Raw genomic sequence first — 21064 nt, 5'->3', positions numbered from 1 at the left:
CGTTTTCTTCCTGATATTTTGAGGATTATTAATCAGTAAATCCAGAGGAGCTAAAGCATTCTTAACTTTGGTTTATAGATACAGCGTGTCTCAAACATGCTGTAGTTTAAACTATCTTGCTAGTTCTGGTAACGAATAGGTTTACAGACCATTTCTGTTGCCTCATTGTTCAGGGAGGCTTATGAAATGATGAATCACATAGTAATGAAAAGCTAAATTGGTGCATAATTAACAAAAGACTGGCCCTCTGGAAGAGCGCTCAAAAGGCTTCTTTCAGAGTTCAATGCATTCGCGGAAGCATTGCTCTAGTGGCGTGGTAGTAACGCTTTTGCAGTATATGAAAAAAGTGGATGGAATGATGAAGAGGCTGGTTTTGAATAAGTGGTACATTGTTTACATTTTCTTGAAAGAGCCTTGCTTTTCCTCATTAAAAAGATGATTTACTGGTAAAATGTTTCGTATCCTATTCCTGGTTTTTACTACCACCTTTAGTCAGAGTATATCAACATCCAGTGCAGGTGCTTGTTCTGCATAGTACAAGGTTGGTTATGGGGCAACTAATTAAAACCAGTTTACCCCAGTCAACCTTTTACTGTAACTTTGAGCTCTCTGCATTTCCTGGGATCTGCTGACAACGGTAGGCAAGCTCAGGACAGGTAACAGGGCTATTAGTGGTAACAGGGCTATTAGTTTTTCCTCTTTCCTTGGTCTGAGTGATAGAGCTTTAAACAGTTAATGATTGCAAGATGCTCTGCCAATGTGCATTCTAGTCTGCATAACCTTGCTTAGGTTATACCAGTGAACACGCAAGCGTTGAGGCACACTTCCCTTCTTATAGCCTTGTGGAAGTTAGAGGCTCTCGGATGAACGGGGAGCTGATGCAGACAACTGCAAAAGGAGGTTTTGTGAAAGGTTTAGGGAAATTTGGATTGTACTGGAAATGTTTCGTACTCTGTAATCCAACTGAGCGGTGTTTTTCTTGGTCTGCTGAAAACAGTTGTCTGCCTGTAATGTCTGGGCTCATGTTTGCTTTCTTTATTGATAATGGTGGTTGAAATTTCCTGTATGAGAAATGCTTAAGCTTTTGGTGAAAAATATTTTTATTGTGAGGAAAGTGAGCATTCAATTTCAATGTTGTATTTCTGGCTCTGTTTCATCATGACGTTGCAATGCGAGTAGGCAGGAAAAATATTTTTGGCTGTTCTGTAATGTGCCAGAGCAACTGATACTAAGGGGAGCAAGAAGTCAAACTTAGACAAAGGTTATTCTGTCTTCTGCCTTTTAAGTTTTACTTTAGTAACTTTGGGGTTCCAAGGTAAGTCAGTACTGCAGTTATCTTGCATTAACGTTATGGATTTCACTGGATGTCCCTCGACTTTAGAGTGACCTCAGTCAAGTATGTCAGCAGCTCAGCTGCAATAGTATAACTGGGTCACGCAAGGAAAGGAGACGAGGGTGAAGCAGCTGTTGAGTCCAAATCAATTGTACTGCTGTAGGTCGCATCCTCTTCCTGAGAGGCAAATATAACATGTTGAACTAAAGTTTTGTTAGAAAAATACTGTAATCTGTTACGCTTCCTGGCTCATCGGTGACACTGCTGCAGGTTACGTAAATAGCCACCAGGGACAAAAATGTAAACAAGCAGAGAAGTATTGAGACCGTTCAGGTGTTTAGCAGGATATTGGGTTTTTTTTTTTTTTCAGCACTGACACAAGTGATGATACCAGAATGCGGATTGCATGCTGTGTTTGATAATGAATAACTTGGGTTTACTGTGACTGTTTTAGTGCAAGGATTACATCAGAAGCGTGGATGGAGATTCCTTCTTGTGTGCAGTCTTGAATGAACAGTAAATTACCTCAACAACTAGCTAATCCATTTTGAGATAATGTTGTGTTCCATAGCGTAGTGCGATACCACAGTTAACGCATTTCTCCCTGTTAAATGTGATTCAATAAATGATTTAATAACCAAATTAATGCTTATCCATGAAGAATAAGTTACTAGAATTAAGTGACAATTTATAAAAGAAATTTCCTAGTAACTACTGCTGTTATGTTCAGGAGGATCTCAAGAGAGGAGAGTAAGGCCTTGGGACGCCAGCAACGTGAGAGCCTTCCTGGTGTCATCAGTTTATCAAGGGAAGACTTAACAGGGCAGTTCTACTGTGCCTTCTAGAAGATTTTACACACGTCGTCCTGTACATGCAGTTCACCCCTGTGGGATGTTTAGGTCCAGCAGGTAGTAAAGGAGTTGCTCTTAGAAACAGAACTCTTGCTGGAGAATTTGCTCTGATATCTAGTCTTTACTCCATTATGTGCAATCTTGGTCTTTTGGGGCTCCGTGGGGTTTTAATCTTGCAAGAAAACTTGTGATGCCCTTTCCCCCCTTCATTTATCAGATCTTACCTCCCTGAATGATGACTTAATTCCAGCTATGAATATGCACTGTGAAAACCAGTACAGTGATGAATACTGCAGCAGGAAAACAAAAACTTGTAATCTCCATAGTAATACTCCTTTTTCGCAGAGGAAAGTGGTAGTTTGTAGTGGTCCTTGTAAACTGAATGACTTCTTGATGCATCCATTTTTCTCTTGTTTTAGGTGTTTGGAAATGCTCCTCCGAGTACAATGACAGAAAAATTTTCTGACCTCCTGCAGTTTACTACTCAAGTGTCACGATTGATGGTGACTGAAATTCGACGGAGAGCATCGAATAAGTCCACAGGTATTGCATGGGGCACAAGCTTGGGATTTGTGAGATGTGTATCATGAATTTCAGTTGAGTCAGAATACTATGAGCTGCCATACATAGCAACTGTGCAGGCTCAGAAATTGAAGTCTTTGCAGCGAAAATGCATTGTTTTCCATTTCTTTGGGCGCTGAGAGAGAGAGGAGGAGGAGGCTAGAGTTTTCCTCTCTGGGTTATGGAGAAGGCCGAGTTCCACAAACTTGACAACGTATCAAAGAGAGAGGAGTGAGCTAAGTTGCATCACCTACTAGTAGAAGGAGACCAAGAGTGTGCATGTGGACAGCTGCTGTACCTTGCCTGAGGTGCCTGTTGGTGGTGCGTTTTGTCCCTTGGGTATGTTAACATTCCAAAATCACGCATTTTTAAACTAGCTGTTGGCCTGGAAGCTAATAAGATGTGAAAGTACACATTAGGACCAACACTGCCAGCCGTAGAAAAATGTTAGTGGACCCCTCTTTTGCTCTATTAAATGTCAGGGTGAGATTTGATTCTGTTGAATCCTGAATGTGTCAGAACCTGACCATGTATTGGGAGTTGCATAACCGAGGACAGTGGCCCAAGAAGGCATGTTTCATTAGCTTTCCTCTTTGATTTCCTCTTCTGAAGAGGAGCGCTTCCGAGAAGTATCAAGTTTTTGTCTACTAGATAATTTTAAGATCTGTGCTGGCTTCTCAGTTTGGATTTAGTGGTAAATAAGGAAATAGTGGGCTGCAAAAGGCTGTACAAATTATTACGCATGAAGTCAGGAGTCACAAACTGTGCCAATTACAATTTCTTTCCATTTTAAGTAGAGTGACTAACAGTGAAACATTCCAGATGGCTAAACAGATACCATAGACAAGACCTGTTCTCTATGGGTAAACAGGCGCAAAATGTCTTTTCTTTGGGTATTTAGGGGAAATGAATGTCCAACAGCCGTGCTGGCAGAATGGTGGTGTATTTGACCTTTTTTTCTGGGGAACATCTGTTATGCCTGCTAGTCAGTTGGATTCTGCTAAGAATGGCCATTTTTGTGTTTATTATTTAAGCCATACCTCTGCTTGTTGCTCCAAGATAATCCACTTGTCATCCTTGAAACCTCACAAGTCAGCGGTAGATTTTGTTGTCGTTGGTGGTTTTGGGGGGTTTTCTTGCTTTCTATCCCACTTGGAAACTTAACCAGAGTGACTTATAAGACAGTTTGGTACTTTTCTAAGCTTTAATGTAATGAATACCAATGTTTTTATTAAAACAGAAAACAGTCATTTTTCCTCTGTTATCAAGATTGCTATTACTTTGGTCAGTAAACCCTTTTCAGACCTCACGTAAGAAAGCCCGAGAGGTCCGTGTTGTGACGCTTGGCGGGACTAAGGAGTTGCAGTTTGCTCTCCAGAAATGACCAATTAACAAGCTGTTGAAACTCTAGTTTGCAGACTTTTGTGTGAAACTGTTTAGAGCTAGATAGATATTTCTTGCAATATTGAAAAAAATAATAGACATTCTTGGCTTTTTAGAATACGCTCTATGTTAAAGACATCATATTGTGCCTATGGATTGTGAAGGCTCTTGCTTTTTTTTTTTTTTTTAAAGAAGTCCATTCCTTTTGTGTACCATACCAAAAGATACAGCGTATCTTAATGGCTATTAGCAGGTAATTATATCTCCTAGCATGTTTTTAAAAGTGAAAAACTTCAGTAACAACTATATTCAGGAAATCTCTGGTAATATCGAAGTGCAAATTCCTGATGGTGTGAAGTGCTTCGTTTAAATCAACAAAATTACTGAGCTTGTTTTAGAGACAAGCTTTCCATACAAACATTATCAAAAGTCAACTTTAGATAGTTAACGAAAGGGAAAAAACTTTACAAGAACTTGCTTTCTGTCTTTAAAGAGATAAATACGTTGGCAGTATTTTGCAGTTGGGAATGTGGTATGGTTAAATCTTATGTGTTGGTGTGTTGTTTTTTGCCCTTTTTTTTGGGGTGTGTGTGGTGGTTTTATGTGTGTGTGTGTTTGGTTTGTGTCTGTCGTCCCCCGGTCCCCCCCCATCTCATAATGGAGCACAGAGCAATTTTTTTCATCAGGCCTTTGAATATTTATGCTAATAACTATGTGAGTAATGCCTACCATCGTGGAGGCATATCTCAGTTATTCTTGGCAGACTGTAGTAGTTTTCTCAGAACAGTGTTTTGTGATTCAGTAGTAACTGTGCCAGCACCCTATCTTAAGTAGTCTCCGAACATTGGCATTGCAGTTACATGTTCAACTACAGTTTCAGCTGTCTTGTTTCTTTAGTATGGATGTAACCTTGGAGTAAGAAAAACGAAGCAGTTAAAATTGAGTTAAATTATCTTGCGCGTTAAGTCTTTGCTGTACAACAGTGATAATTTACAGATGACAGCGGTAACCATATTTATGAGGATTAGTGCATGGTTTCCCTTGCCCTGGGTTATCTAGTCTGTTTTAGAAGATGGTGGGATCATGGTTGAGATAGCTCATATACTTGAGATTTTTAGCTCCCAAATTTTCCAGACATAAATGCAATTCTGTGTCTGAACTGGATCAAAAAGTTGTGGTAGTGCTATGCTAAAATGTATGTTCAAACATCTATTTCTAGCGTAGTCTCAGTTCCAAAATGAACCTTTCTTTGGGGGCAAGTGTATCTGGCTTAGGGCTGAAGAAGATAGACTTCTTAAAAAAGGGACAGGGATAGCTTGATATTGGACAGGAATCTTGGTAGAATAAATGTGGCTACTAATGGCTGCTTTGGCTACTGATGCTGGAGGGGAAGCAACACTTTTGTTTTATGTATTTTTCAAAAGACATACCCTGGATGCAATTGGTTCTTTTGTGATTTTGCAAATATTTCAACAGCATGTCTAGAGTGTTTGGCACATCGTCAAAGATAAGCATACAGCAGGGATAAGCGTGTTTTGGCACATCAATACAAAGATAAGCATAAGGCAGGGAAGGTTAGTTCAGGCGATCCCTCTGGTGTGGACAGCGGGACTTGTGTGTCATTTCAAGGTGTCTAGCTGGGCTGATATACACGGTGGAGCGTGGTCCCCAAAGTCCTCTGTGTGGAGGTGGCTGGTGTGCAGGTAGGCGGGAGACCTTCTCTCTCCATGCCACAGGTGCCGTGAGCTGAATAGCCTGGTTACGTTTTGGTTTATCATTTCAGTGAGTACCTGTACCTTGTACATGATAAATCCCAACTACTGAACAGTTTGACATTGCAGACTTAAAGGTAAGTGCATAAAGCTGTCCTCCCCGGTTCAAACTGTGAACCTGCGTAACCGAGCAGTGGGTTCCCGGCTGTGGTCACTAACAAAGAGAAAGCAAGAAACAGGGCAAGTACAGAGTACAGCTTTCTCTCTCACTCTTAACAGCTTCTCATATTTCAGCAGTTGAGGGTGTGCAAACCTGTGATTTGGTACCCTGCAGTGGTTCTCCGTGTTTACTAAAATTGGTTTCTAACTCAGTCCTTTGTCTGCGTTTCAAGCACACTGAATGACATACTGACAGCTCCCATTATTTAATGCATTAGGATGTATAAACACTTGACATCGCAGGGAGGTTCAGAATGATTCCCTTAGTGATGGGCAGTCCTGCAACCTGGAAGGTCCTTCCCCAGTCAGAATATGAATAAGTGGTTGTGGGGAAAATCTGTGACACCTGTGCAGAAGGGTAGAAAATTGAAGAATGAGAAAGCAAAAGGGTTCATCATAGGGCTGGAACATTTTAACCTCCTTTCAAGGTCAATTTCCAAAGTTTGGGGGTTTTTTTTGTTTGTTTGTTTGTTTTTATAATTTCATGTGTGCTAGTGTGTGTAGGTCACTGTTTTATGCACCTTTTAAATTCAATTTAGTGGTGCTTGCTTCGTTGATTTCATTCCATATTTGCAACATTCTCTGTATGTATTTGTCTCAGTATTTACTATTTAATGCTAAATTTATTTTTACGATACCTCTAGACTGTTCAGCTAATTCCTCGTACCTCCAGAAAACCACATTTTCAGTTACTGTTTATACCCTCTGAATGTTGTGATGTGTGCTTTTTTTTGCGTGTGCGTGTGTGTGTGTGGTCCCCTGTCCTGTCTGTGTCCATCCCCCCCTACTCCTTCTTTCTCTTCCTCTTAATTTCACTGATTTACTCAAACTGTTTCACCAGTGAAAATGCTTTTAACCTCTTTAGGCATTTCTCTAACAGATCTGCTGAAAGACTATCATTGTCTCATCTTCAAACCACTTTGGGAGGCCAAATTGATAAACATTCATCCCCATAATGTTTAACCATTGCAGAAAACCACATCAGTGGTTTGTATTTGGCCTCTGACAATGCCTGCCTTTATTCCTTTTAAAATTCCATTGATGTGAAAACTCTGCTTTTATTGGTCATTTTTGTTGCAGTTTACCTCTATCGCATCAGCAGAACTAATTTTATGTTTGCCTTAAATACACAAGAGTTAGTGTTATTTGTTCAAGTGCATATCTCATTTTGGGTATGTTACCTACAGTAGTTAAAGGAAGCTTCTTATCTTCTACTAATAAGTAGCCTTTCGGGCTCCTCCCGTAATGAAGTCTGAAGTTTTCCTGATAATGTTACTTGTAGTGTCTGCTTCTCTTTGAAGAGTTGAGGATCTTTCTTGCTGAAATAAGTGGACTTAGGCATTGCTTTCAGACTTTATTGGTATGTTAGTTAACTTTTCTTCTGTTGAAAAGAAAGTATGTTGGAAATAATCTCACATGCAGTGACTATGTCTTGTTTTTTTCATTATATATACATACATACATACATACATACATAAATATATATATATATATATGTTTCTCCTGTCCTGTGGGTGACTTTGCTTTACAAGGTGATTCTGTTTTGAATTTATTGAAATTGCTCTGAAAGGGCTGTCCTCTCAGCTACTCATCAGGAGTCGGTCCTGATCAACAACTGCTGTATCTTGTTACTTTCAGTTAACCTTCAATTTATTTTTGATGCTCTTTACTGGATCTTATGCAAGGCAAGTATAGTGCAATATAGTGCCTTTTCAAGAGATCCTAGAAAACCCGTTCTTTTATCGGCTGGGTTAGCGAGGCTAAATGCTGGCACAGTTGAGTTGTTTATCTTTGGATGAGCAGCCCTCCATTTCTGCACGCTGCAAAGTCATCAGTCATTTCGGATCTGCGGCTTGTGATGACAGCACTGCACTGCTTCTGATGATTGAAGGAAGACTTTTTGCCATTCCATTTTTGTTTGGGTTGATACTTCTCTCTTACTATCTAGGCAGTTGGAACGATTTGTATTCTTTAACTCTAGGTATCTGACTGTGGTTTCCAGGCATTCCCCGTGAGAAGTAGAGTCTTCTTGAAGGCTCGATTAGAAAAGGGGTCCCTGACTTCAGCTTGCTCCCCACCACCCCCCGACACACCCACCCATACCTCCCACTCCCCTCCCAACCCCTTTGGCCTATGCATAGGTGTTTTTTCCACTAGTATTACACTCTCGGATAAGAATAAACTATACAAAAGTCTGATGACACTGTTATATGCTGTTTATGGTACTAGAACATCTAACTAAAAGCTTCATGTACTGAATTTGTCCTTAGTGCTATTGCTGTAGGCAATAACGTTGCTTGTAATGCAGTTCTGCTTTTTGCTAGCAATCTGAATGGGTCTAATCCCGTTGCTTTCCATCTGCTGCTTTTCTGAAGTCCAGGATGCAAAGCACCGGTGTTATCTTTTATGTATGAAACAAATTTCTGGTATTTTATTCCACCGAGCCTCTATCCCATATATACTGAATCCATGCTGAACAATCTGACTACTGTATTTATTAACCAGGTGACTGCATAATCGTGGTCATACTTACGTGTAAATGCTTGCACAGTTGTCAAGTTATGTATGCTTACATATTATTTTATAGGTTTTTCTCTTTGCTCTTTTGCTATTTTTACTAGCTAGCATATCCCAGTCCTAGTGGGACTAGTTTAGTGGTTTGTTCTGCAGAATTTGAAGGTCTAAGGACATTTGGGTGGGGTGCATAGAGGATGCTATATTAAAAAGGTGACTTGAGCACTTCAAAACCAGGAGAAAGGTACAAGAAATAAATTAAGACTAGCGCTGATGATGATAGAAATTAATCTTAAATGATAGTGCGATCAAATTTGCTCAGAGCATATGACAAGAGAACTTCTTCCTGCACTTAAAATGCTGTCTGTGTTTTAGGTAGTGCTTAATTAAGACTGACAGTTTTTAAACTGCTATTTATAGTGTTCAACTGCTATGCCATTTAGGATGCCAGCAGCATGACAGCTTTTTCAGAAGCATATACTTAACCCCAGAGACTCGCTTTCAAAGATTACTAAAAGATTCTGTGTTTCACAGGTGGCTTTTGGAGACTATGCCCAAAGGAGGCTGTGCACACCCTGTTTGGTACCAGTCGTACCTGCTTACAGTCTGAGAGACACTGATTGCCTAGGTCTGTCTGTGGTCAGATAGAAAGAACGGGCCTACTAAATTGCACCTAACGCTGGGCTGGTGGGGCACTGTCATTGTAGAAGCAGTGCGTGCTTTAGACACACTTGACACTCAAAATTTAGGAAAGTGGCTTTTGCCAGGAATTCTGGCATTTTGCGTATGCCTGTATGTAGGAACTATGTCTGTGGCATGGCTGTTGTGCTTTCTAAGTTGGTCTGCTCATACACCCAACCATCCGGGCAATGGTTTTGGAAAACAAAGTGCCCACCAGGTACTTCAGGTCAGCATGCTGAGAAGTTGCTGCATGTCCACATTTGTGTGAGTTTTAAAAACTGCCTTACTTTTCACCTTGGTATTTCAGGCTTTGTTTTATCTCAGTCAGTCTCGTGCAGGGATTTGGTAGGTTCCTCTTCTTATTTCAGCACCAGAACTGGAAAAGCCAGTGGTTTGTACAAAAACCTGTTATGGGAATAAGGCTGCAAAACACAAACATGGGAAAATAGCCATTGCACAAGTGAACTAAATCTGGATTTGTACCTTGAATCTGTCTCTCTATCTTTTTTTCTAGGATTATGGCTATAAAAGAGTTTCTGGGCTTTAGGGAAAAATACATCCTCTTTGCACTGGAAGGGAATGAAACTGACACCAGCATGGGTGAAGTGAAATCCCTCTGAGTGAGACATCAAATAGACCTTTTTCTGTGTAAGAGAAAAATCATAGAATAAGAGAGATCTCTTGTCCGACCGGCTTACAGCCAAACCAACCGTGAGATGGGACCAGGTTGCGCAGGGCTCGATCCTGTCTTGTCTTGAAAACCTCCAAGGCTGGAGACAGCACAGCTTCTCTGGGTGCTGTTCTGATGCATCTCTGTCCTCAGGGTGGGGGAAATTTCTCTTTATATGCAGTCTGAACCTCTCTTGATTTAAGCCTGTTGTCTCTTGCCCTCCAGCCATGCAGTGCTGTGAAGAGCCCAGCTCTGACTTCTCGATAGCTCCCCCCACCATGGGCACTGAGGCTGCTGTTCAGTGCCCCTGAGGCTGTCCCCTCTCCCTGGTTCCTCAGCCTCTCTTCACGGGGTTGGTGCTCCAGCCCCCAAACATCTCGATGGCCCTCAGCTGAACTCCTGAACTCTTTGTCATTGTCTTCCCTCTATTGGGTTGGGACTGAAACTGGACACGGCATTCCACACGTGATCTAATGAGCACTGTGTGGAGGGGGATAATCACTTCCCTTCATCTACCAGCTGTCCTCCTGTTGATCAGAGTGTTTCTTTACACCTTGATTTTTGTTACATTGATTCCCAGTACACGTGGTGGCTGATGGCTTTGGCCCTGTATGGTGGTAGTCTCGGGAAAAGTTAATGTTAGGAATGTAAAGCAAACAACTGTAGACATCTTCTAGGATCATCTACTTTATAGGTTTACTAGTCCAGCTCAGTTTACAGTGTGGTGCTCCAGAAAATTATCTTTTCAGTGTAGTCAGTGCTAGAAGTTTGAGAAGTACTTTGCCGTATAAAATGTGTTTACTTTAGAACGGACTGCTTCACAGGTATGTGCTGGGGAATCTTGACAGCAGATGAAGCAAGCAAACCAAGATTAAAATTTGATTTTTCTTCAGTTGCTGATTTATTTCTCTGTTAGTAATTCCTTTGTAATTCCTTTTTTAAGCAATATTGTACACCTTCCTTTTCTGTCCTAGTTGACACTAAAAGCACTGAAGATGATTGATATGCAGTTATGAAGGAAAAATGGTTTTAGATTTCCCTTAAGGGTAATGGACAGTCATCAGGACTGGCATTACAGATTTCTTAACATAAGCGTGTATTCAGACAGCAGTGAAATAGGATTGCATTTTCTGTTGATTTACTTATTGAGGCTAACTTGTTTACTAGGCTGAATATTTATCTTTGGCTCTGACTGATACAGAATAGCATCTGAGTCCAGAAGTGGTCCCTGGATCATAAGAATTGGCCATAAGTTGTTAGCGTTTTCATTTTCCAAAAAATGTAGGATGGGCATGTGGTAATTGCTGATCTTAGTCTTAATTTTACTTTTTGTTCCTGTTTTTTTATTCCTTTTGTCTTTCTGCACCTCTCCTTCCCTCCAATCTTTTCCCATTATCCTCCGTACTGTTGTTTCAGTGCAGTGCTTTTTTTTCAGAAATTCAGTATCAGCTTTTCCCATTGAGACCACTAAGTGATGGTGACTTCATGTCTCTGGAAAAGAGTATGTTGTATTTGATAAAGCCAAAATACTCAACGAAAAGTTGCTGCATGTTACTGAAATCTGTCTGCTGGTTTAGAGGATGATGCATGACCTAAAACAACACTTTTTGCAGCCTTGTTAGTGTCAAAGTCAAGTGCGTGTGGAAGACTGGAATGTGTGCCTGGAGAGTGTAGGCCTAAGCCTAGTCCTTTTTTCAAGTAGTGCTGCAGAGGTGAATTCATGCTCAGCGCTTGGGACTGTTGAGAGGACGTGTTCTCTTCTGCAGAGTATCAGATAGAACTCTTATTGCATTTTTTTAACTGCTCCCCTACAGAGGCTGCAAGTCGTGCCATAGTCCAGTTTCTGGAGGTCAATCAAAGTGAAGAAGCAAGCAGAGGTTGGATGCTGCTCACCACAATCAATTTACTAGCTTCATCAGGACAGGTTAGTCTTAAACAGCAAGGCTAAAAATAAATTGTGGGGTGGGAAAAACAAAAGCAATAAAATAATGAGCTGCATGAACATGCACTAAAAGATGTTGTAACTATATTCTGCTTTCTGTGTTAAGATGCTTTTTCTGTTATACTGCCACAGAGTTTCTGCTTTAGCTCCTTGTGGTATCAGTTGCCTACAAAAATAATTGTTTTGGAACTTTAATTTATAATGTTTTTTTGAATTATGCACACAACTTTTATTATTCACCAAAGGCTTCTCTTGCATGCTGCTGCTTAGTGCCCCATGAGGTGCATGTCACATACAGCACCTAAATCATTTGGGCTTTGAACTTGGGCTCCTCATTCAAGGAGGGCAGCAGCAGTTGCGAAAAGCAAAGCCAACAGCAGCGATGAGCGGGTGATATCGTGAATCTTTACTGCCTCTGCTTTTGGTGCTGCCCTCCATCAGAGAGTCAATCTCTGGCAGTGTACTGGACAGCTGCATGGTTTGTTCTTTCTGCTCTAATCTGCCTTTATAATTCAGCACATCATCTTATCTGTGTTTAGTATGTCACCAGCCTCCACCCCAATTTGTCTTTTCTTCCCACTGATGCTTTCATGTTTTCTGCTACCTTGCTCCTTATGCCTGCTTATACCTTCTTGCCAAGTGAGTGCATAAATTGAATAGTCCTCCTCCCACTCCCATTTCTGCTGCTACAAGGAATAGATAGCTAATGAGGGCTTGGCTGAAGGTCTTGTAATTAACTTGTAAGCTTCTGTCGGCAGAGACTGTCAGTTGTTGTTTCTGTCCTGTGTGGTGACTGATCCGGACTGTGGCTGTTAGATGCTATTGTCATGTAAATAAATTATGGTCCTATTTTTAGGGTTACTGTTTAGCTAGGCGTTCAAGAATAGATGGTAAATCTGTACTGCAGCGTGGACACCTACCTCACCAAAGGTGTGAGAAAGAAAAACCAGCATTTAAGAACTGCATTACAAGAGTGTGACTTTTTGAATATAGTAATATGCTGAACTGTTTTTTTTCTCTATTTTCTTTTTCCCCAGAAAACTGTGGACTGCATGACTACAATGTCAGTGCCTTCCACACTTGTTAAATGTCTGTATCTGTTTTTTGACCTTCCACATGTGCCTGAGGTAGTTGGAGGAGCACAGAATGAACTACCTCTCGCAGAGCGCCGAGCGCTGCTACAGAAAGTCTTTGTACAGGTAAGAAAGGTAAAATAGGTCATGGAGTTTGCAAGAGGAACAGAAATGCTTCATGTGAGAAAGTCCAGAAACTTTTCGCTTGAACCAGGTTTTGCTCTTCCTTGATTCTTCACAAACTAATGGCTCAGAGTAGGATGGATTTTTCTGCAAGCACAGTGAGGTTACATTTCTACCCCCGTGTGGTCTTTGTCCTCAGCCAGTATCTCCTCCACAAAAATGCATGCAACTCTTCTGTGCAGCTGCTTAAAAGGAGCAATATGTTGACTATTATTCTGTTTTAATCTAACTGGTCCTAGTCTTTGGTATCTTTGGCTGTTACTGATTGAAATAGACACAGTAAAAAACATTAGTATTGATGATAATCTGTGAATTAATTTAACATATTCTATTTTCCCTTTAATTATGGAAATAAACCAAGAATATGGAGACACATCATATAGACATGGGAATGAAGCATCTGAGCTTGCGGTTACAATTACAGTTATCCCCAGATGTCCCCGGGAGACCAGGGACTCCATCTGACCTGCTCCTGCTATCCGAAGTTTCAATTGGAGATCTTGCAAAAAAAATCCCGTATGTTCTCCTGATGAAACTTTTAGAAGGAGCTGACAGTTGCTGTTAAAAGGGGTTGATGGTCATACTACCAGTTTCCATGTGCAAATTGGACGCGTCTCTATGTAGGGTTGTTGTAGTCACATATGCAAAACCATAGAGGTCTACCAGCGATCACATCCTTCAGGGATTTGAAGGCAGTGTTAAGATTTACAAGTATAACATTTGAGAGGCGTTTTGGTACCTGTACTACAAAAATAAAATGAGAGCCTTATTCCCACAATTACTAGCCACAATGTCTGCCCAGTAACAGTCACTACATGAGAACATACCCATTTGCCTCTTTTTTTTTTTTTTTCTTAGTACTACAGGCTGTCTTCCAAAGCAGAAATCACAGTGTGCTGTGAGCTATCTTTCAGAAAATGCTTTGCTGTGTTTCAGTCTGCAGGGTTAATAAATGATCAATGTTACCATGTAGAGTCCCCCGCCCAATATACTACAGCTCAGCTCTTTTCTGTCCCTCTTCAAGGGCTGTAAAGTGGTGCTCTCAAATGAGCTGGCTGGAATGGGTGAGGTTTCAGATAGCTTCCAAACCTCCTCCGGACACAGGCAGCTGTGCAAAGCCTTCCTGCAGTTTTCCAAGAGGGAGCCTCTGCTTTTCCTGCACAAGACACAAAAAGGACATCCAATGTCCTCAAAACGTGCAGAAAAGGGAGTGCAACGTGGTAACTTTGGTTGCGTGGCTGCATTTTGTCTTGTTTAAGGGAACCTGGAAATTCAGATCTAGGAGTTAGTCATGCAGGTAGATCTACAGTGTTGCTGTATCCTTTCCTGCCATGCTGTTTTGGCTGTCTTCATTTGGCCAAGATGGTACGGATGCTGCTCTGCTGACAACATATCGATAGCCTTCTTCCTGCATTAGGAAGGGATACAACAGTTTGCTTCACAGAGCCTCTGCCCCACTGCAGCATTTACACCTGTAAATTAGGTAACGGGCAGATTCTCCAAGAATGGAATAACCTGGTATCCATACAAGTACACTGTATCAGCCTAAGAGATTTCAACTCTGCTGCTAATCTTTTGCTAGTCATTTTAAACTGAACTGGGACTTGAAATAACCATGTGTTGAATAACCTTGTCTTCAATTCAAATTACAGAAACAACACACAAAGAGAAAACAGCGCATTGCCTTTTTTAATGTGTCTGCCAAATGGAAGAATGTTCCACCTTTTACTAAGTCTAGACAAAAATAACAATGATCAGGGTATTAATGCTAGATGTTTGATCACTTACTGTTTCAGATCCTAGTAAAATTGTGCAGTTTTGTGTCCCCGGCGGAAGAACTGGCTCAAAAGGATGATCTCCAGCTTCTATTCAGTGCAATAACCTCATGGTGCCCTCCCTATAATCTGCCTTGGAGGAAGAGTGCAGGGGAAGTACTAATGACCATATCGCGTCATGGCCTTAGTGTCAATGTAGTGAAATACATTCATGGTATGTGTCTTTATCCAATATTATTTGTTGTTTTTTCTGTTCTTCTTTCATAGTTCTCTTAGTTAGGAAATAGGCATGAAAATAATAGATCAAGGAAAGTTTACAGGCTTTTGGTTTTTTGTTGGGTATTTTTTGTTGTTGTTGGGGTTGGTTTTTTTTTTTTTTTTTTTGGACATGTAGGCATTTACATACAGGTAAAATTTCAGAGCACTTGTGTAGTGAGAGAGGTGTTTGTAGCTGAGTCCATATTCAAGTTAACATTGGAAGACGGAGTTTCTTCTCATGTTTTGCTGTAGAGTTTATGCTAACCAAAAGGAAAGACTTTCGGCAACTTCAGTAACTGCCTGTATTGAAAACTAGTCACTGGGAAGATGCATAGGTTTGTCACTTTTGCTGCAAGTGCTAATTCTTAATGGGAGTTAGTTGTTTTCTGTCCTGTGTTTGAGTTAGCAGCAGCAGCTCCTCACAGAGGCGTGAGGCAAGCTAGCAGTGTCCTGTTTACAGCTGCTTGTTTGGGTACCACTCTAGCTGGCAATAACAGTGTAGAGACATCTGAGGAAGCTGCAGGAAGAGGCACCAGCTCCATGTGTTTTGCTGACGCAGTCTGAGCTATTAGAAGCCCGTGTAGTAAATACTGGTGCATTACGCAAATCAGGGAGAGCTAATTTGGGTATGCTGGGAGAAGGTTCTTTCTCCGAGACCTCTTGCTTTTGCGGGAAGAGGCTGGGTCAGACCGTTGTAACCACCACTGATTTGCAATGTACTCTCCACTATCCAGGGCATCGGAGGCTGGCACACCCTGATAACGGCAAGACCTGGGTAATAACAGGCACTAGGAAACCCTTGAGGGAGCATGGCATATGGGCACAGAAACACTTGAGTGCGAACCTCCAAGTGCTTATTGATGGCACATTGGAACAGCCAGCTGGCTTCCTCGTCTGTGGTCCAGCCCAGCTTCCCTGTGGGGTCCCCAGCCCAAGGACGTTGTCCCTAGGGCCTGGCCCAGGGAGGCTCTTCTCCGCTTGGTTGAGACCCAAGCCTCTGCGCAAAGGAGGCAGTCTCTCAGTGCTGATGCTCCTAGGAGGCTTACGTGTAGCCTGTCCTAGCACCTGTGTCACAACCTCTTCTGGAGCTTTTGGGACACAGCTGGAAAGAGCCTCGCGGCTGGATGGGTTTGCAGCCCCTACATTTTCCCTGTCAGCTGGCTGATGAGATTGCTGACTGTTCAGCCAGCCTGTGTTTCTTCTGCCGGGCCCTTCTCTTCCTCACCTTGCCATACAGATTTTAGGTTGTAGATTTTGTGCATCCTGAGGGCCAAAATAAAATCATCGCATGGGCTTAATCTAGCCTGCAAGCCACGAAATGACTGAAGCAGCCAGAACCATTCCATTTTATCTCCTGTCCTTTTTTGAGACAAATAGCATCCTGACTGTTTCAGGTAGGGAAACTGTAGCATACAGGGATATTTCTGTAGCTGGTTACAGCTGGTAGCTAATATAAGAAGTACTTTATTCATCATGTATCTTTACAAGGCACTGGTCACGGTCTGCTTAGCAAGGACAGCTGCCAAGCTTGTTCATGACAAAGAATTTGCAAGAGCAAAGTGAGATGAAAACCAGTGTTGGACAGGATATTAGCTGCCCGGGAGCAGCTTTGCATATGAAATATTTGTGTTGCATTAATTTAAAACAGCGTGGGTGTTTAGGTATGTAGAATTTGAGGTAGGACATTTGGTAGAATATGTGTCTAATATTTATATAGGGCTTTTAGACTGTAGGACCACATAGAAGCATTTGTAGTTTTTAAATTGGAATGACTGTTGAAGTGAAGTAACATCCTTATTATATATTTTAGCACTGTACACCTACTGGAAAAAAAAAGAAACCCACAGTTTCCTCACACCCTGGAATGCAAGTAGTTACAAGGCTCCACAAAACCATTTTGACAGTTTATGAAATATGTCACCCTGCTCCCACATACTTCACAGAAAATTTTAGTCTGTGTTTTTTCTTGTGCTAGCAGTGTGTTTCCAATTCCAGTCAGAAAGATGTGAATGTACAGTATGACTTGTGAGCACAGAATAGTCATCAGTTAGGTATTTTCAGATAGGACTTAAAAGGTGATAGGTATTTTGCCTGCATCTGTTACAGCCTTCTGGTGAGTTTTTGATGAATCTAAAAGGTGTATGTGTATATGAAAACATTATGAAATGCAACAAAGAAACTAACTGAGTTTTGACTGTGTTGTTTGGCATATTGCAGCTACTACCGTTACAGCTTCTCTATTTGTTTGATCCACAAGGAGTGAGGCTGGCACATCAAAAGATATTCTAGGTTCTTTAAAAAGTGAAATAAAATCTTAAAAAGAAAACCAGTCGGCATTCCCTCTCGCTTGTTGATAAAAAAATAAACCTGATGTAAGAGAGAACATCTGTCAAGAGGCTCATCTCATATTCAGGAAAAAAGTTAGGACGTTTTAGCATATGCAAAGGAGCATCCTTTCACTATCTCATCCTTTGATTTGATCTCTGGGAAATTTTGTTATCAGTCTAGCTGCAAGATTTGCACCTGTCTTGTGCATGCTGCAAAGTTAAAATAGCAGATAACTGAAGGGAGCATCTTTAAAACAGGAGTGCAACCTAAAATCTGACTATAGAATTGGGAAAGCTTTTTGCAACTGACCAATGAAGTGATGGAGTGTGAGGGGTATGCAGAACGAGACAAGCTGTTTCTCTTTGATCAAGTTTTATTGGGCAAGCAAATACGCCAGCCAAAGAAATGCTAACTAGAGTAGCAATAAGAAGACATGGTGTAAAGGGTCATGTGTAGGGTTTTACCTAACATCAGTAACAGTTTAAGTCAGTGCTTTCTATAACTGTGTTTTAAAAGAAAAAAAGATGTTTTAGAATTATTTACAGTTGCCATATTTGTCTTTTTATTCTGCTGAGTTATTGGGTCAAACTTTCTAGGTAAAAACCAGTATTTGTCTACACAGTCTCCTCCTTACAGGAGCAAAGATTATAAAAGGGAGGAAGGGGTTGGCAAAAAGAAGTTAGGGTTCAGATCCAAAGCCACCTGAGAATCCTACTCGTCTTCAGGTGCTCTGTGATATTAAATGTTATGTGATAAGAGATAGTTAAATAACAGTTACCTTATTGCTGTGATTCTTATACTAGTTGTGCTTCTTGCTGTGATTAATGTCAGTAAAATCCTAAATTTCTTAATTGCGATCCTTTTCAGAAAAGGAGTGTTTGTCCACGTGCGTTCAGAACATGCAGCAGTCTGATGACCTTTCTCCCCTAGAAATAGTTGAGATGTTTGCTGGACTTTCTTGTTTTCTCAAAGACTCCAGTGATGTATCCCAAACGTTGTTGGATGATTTTAGGATATGGCAAGGATACAACTTTCTCTGTGACCTCCTCCTCAGGTATGCAAAAGTGCTTGAAGGAATGCAGACAGATCATTGTGAGCTTTTTCTGAAAAGATTTCTTAATAAAGACTAGGTGAATAGGTTTGAACAAGTAAGTGATTATAGGTTATTATGAAATGAAGATATTGGGACCAAAATATGAAACTATGTGCTTCTCTCCATTTATGAAACTACATTGTTGAACTTTTTATTCATTGGTAATGGTTTATTACTAAATGTTTCTGTATGTGCTACGAAAGCAGATGCTTAAAAACAACTGGTACTAAAAATTTAGAAAGAATTCAGAAAATAAAATTTTGACTGCAACTAGTCATTTTTGGGTTTGATGGGTTTTTTTTTGTTTTGTTTTCTTTTAACATACTATCATAATGAAAAATCATGTACGTAAATGTGGTGCATGCTACTTAGTATTGAAGACATGCTACTTAGTATTGAAGAAACATTTTTGTACTTAAGCTCTAATGCCAGAGTGCTGGAGGGTACTCTCACATTACTAGGGAATCAGTGTATTTTTTTTTTTTTTTCATTTGTATTTTTTATTAAAGGTACTGCTACCCTGCTAATGCATCACAAAATAGGGTAATGAAAATGCCTTCCCAAACAAAACTTGGATGTATGATCCAGCCATGATTTTATTTATTTCCATGAAAAGAAACTTCATTCTTTTCTTTCTCAGTTGGCAAATTAGAGTCTGCTGCATTATTTGTGAAAAATCTATGGTCAGTCTCTGTTGCTTTGTTTGGATATGAAGCTCTGGAGAAGCACAATTAGCTGTTGAAATATATGTGTTTTACAAATCCAAGACAGAAACTGGGAAATGATGTCTGAGTGTACACCTTATCAAGTAAACTTGGGTCAAAGATGCTTAGAAACAGTGCTGTAATGGCCATTAATGAGAAGTGTTAATGTTGTTATCTCCCTCTTTCAAGCCATTCATTTTGGGTGCTGGGATGCTAGGTGTTGGCACCCAAATATTCAAACTAAATTTTCTACTACATAGTATGTTTTGGGGTTTTTGTTTGTTTGTTTTAAATGGATACCAGACATAGACATGGCATTTGAAATTCTTAATCACAGTTAAAATTATTCATAAGTTATCTTCAGTGCCACAAAAGCTCAAACACCTATTAAGGAATTGTTATAGTTCTTGTAGTATAAATGGTGGCTTTGAGTATATTTACTAACACATTCATTCAAAGCAATGTAATTCAAACTCAGCTGCTTTCCAGAAACTGTCAGCCAGAGTTTAAGTGGAATTTGAGGAACGTGCCGTCATTAGCAATTTCATTTTCAGGTACAAAAGCGATCCTCTGTAGATCAAGTGTTTTAAACAAACTCTCTCCTGAGCTTGCTCATCCTTTAAATCAAAGAATGGAAGATCCCTGGAAGAGGTATAGGGAGACTAGAGGTTTGCATGTCTGATTGAAGAAGGAGAGCACATTGGTTCCTCAGTTGACATCAGTAAAGGTTAAAAGCGTAGGAATGCATTGTCCTCACTCCTTCCCAGGGTGGCTCTAGAAGACTTACTAAGACTCTTGCAGAAATGCCTGGGATAGGGTGAACAGTGCACACCAACGTGTGGTGTATTTGTCAGCAATTTGTGTATTGTAGAGGAGATGGAACATGGTTCAAAACATGACTGCTGTTTTGATGGCCATATCTCTTGCTGTTTCTTATAAGTTTTAGCTTATTTGATCTTCAAATCAAAACGTAGTTTGTTTCAAAAAATTATCATCTTGGACAAAGGTATGTATTAGTCAGTGATGAACAGCAGTGATGTGTTCTCCCTGGACATGTTTTGGCTCAAACCTACTGACAGAGACTTGTTCAGCTCCGTGGCACTATTGTGAAGATGGCTGTCATGTGGGGGTATGAAATCTGGACACTGGGTGTCAAGCTATAAAGAAGAAAGGCTTTGGAGCTGGTAATGCAGAAGGGCATGTGAAGAAGGTGACTTAATAAGAAATTGCAGGGCGTCTGTGAGGACCAAAGGAGCGAGTATGTAGTTTCTCCTTGATGATGTGAAAGGGCAGGGCATGTGGAGGATTAGTAGAACGGCAATAGGTGAGCGAAGTGCTTCTGTAATGGCTCTTTGAAGGAGGTTCAGCCACGTGTCTGACTGAGAAGATGATGGAGGATGCAGAATGAGCTGCTTCTAAGGGCTCCCGCAGTCACTTGTCAGCAAGAAAAACATAGCTCACATTGCATGAGCGAATAGGAGATTGTGGTCCCCAGCTTTCTCCCGAGATCTATAGAGACTGTAGAGTTAGCAAGTAATTAAACATGGTTTAATTTTTTGGTGAAGTAGAAGGAAAATGAGGATTGTTCTAGGGTTAGGAGTCAGCTTGAAGGGTTTGGTCTGATGGCGTGTTGCTGGCGGGAAATGGTTGTTGGAATGGGATGTTCGCATTTCCATCCGATGCGTTCAAAGGTAAGTGTCCGTAGTTCTAATGAAGATGCTTCATTGTGTGCTTCTAAGTTAGACTTCTACCAAGATGCCGTTTCATTAGCATAAACTATTAAC

The 21064-nt window shown here is 40.7% G+C and overlaps 1 protein-coding gene across 3 annotated transcripts in view; it reads left to right on the top strand.

Annotated features, from left to right (window-relative positions):
- The window catches only part of WDFY3 (WD repeat and FYVE domain containing 3), a 179479-nt gene that overhangs the window by 61128 nt on the left and 97287 nt on the right, over window positions 1-21064 (top strand). For all 3 annotated transcript variants that reach the window (XM_082315396.1, XM_082315397.1, XM_082315395.1), the window contains exons 4-8: window positions 2604-2727; window positions 11739-11848; window positions 12904-13065; window positions 14919-15111; window positions 18351-18537. In XM_082315396.1, coding sequence (XP_082171522.1) covers window positions 2604-2727; window positions 11739-11848; window positions 12904-13065; window positions 14919-15111; window positions 18351-18537 — 776 coding nt within the window. The remainder of the gene's footprint in view (window positions 1-2603; window positions 2728-11738; window positions 11849-12903; window positions 13066-14918; window positions 15112-18350; window positions 18538-21064) is intronic.

Source organism: Platalea leucorodia (genome assembly GCF_965183815.1).
Source record: "Platalea leucorodia genome assembly, chromosome: 6".
Lineage (NCBI taxonomy): Eukaryota > Metazoa > Chordata > Aves > Pelecaniformes > Threskiornithidae > Platalea > Platalea leucorodia.
This window is presented reverse-complemented; position numbering and strand designations above follow the sequence as displayed.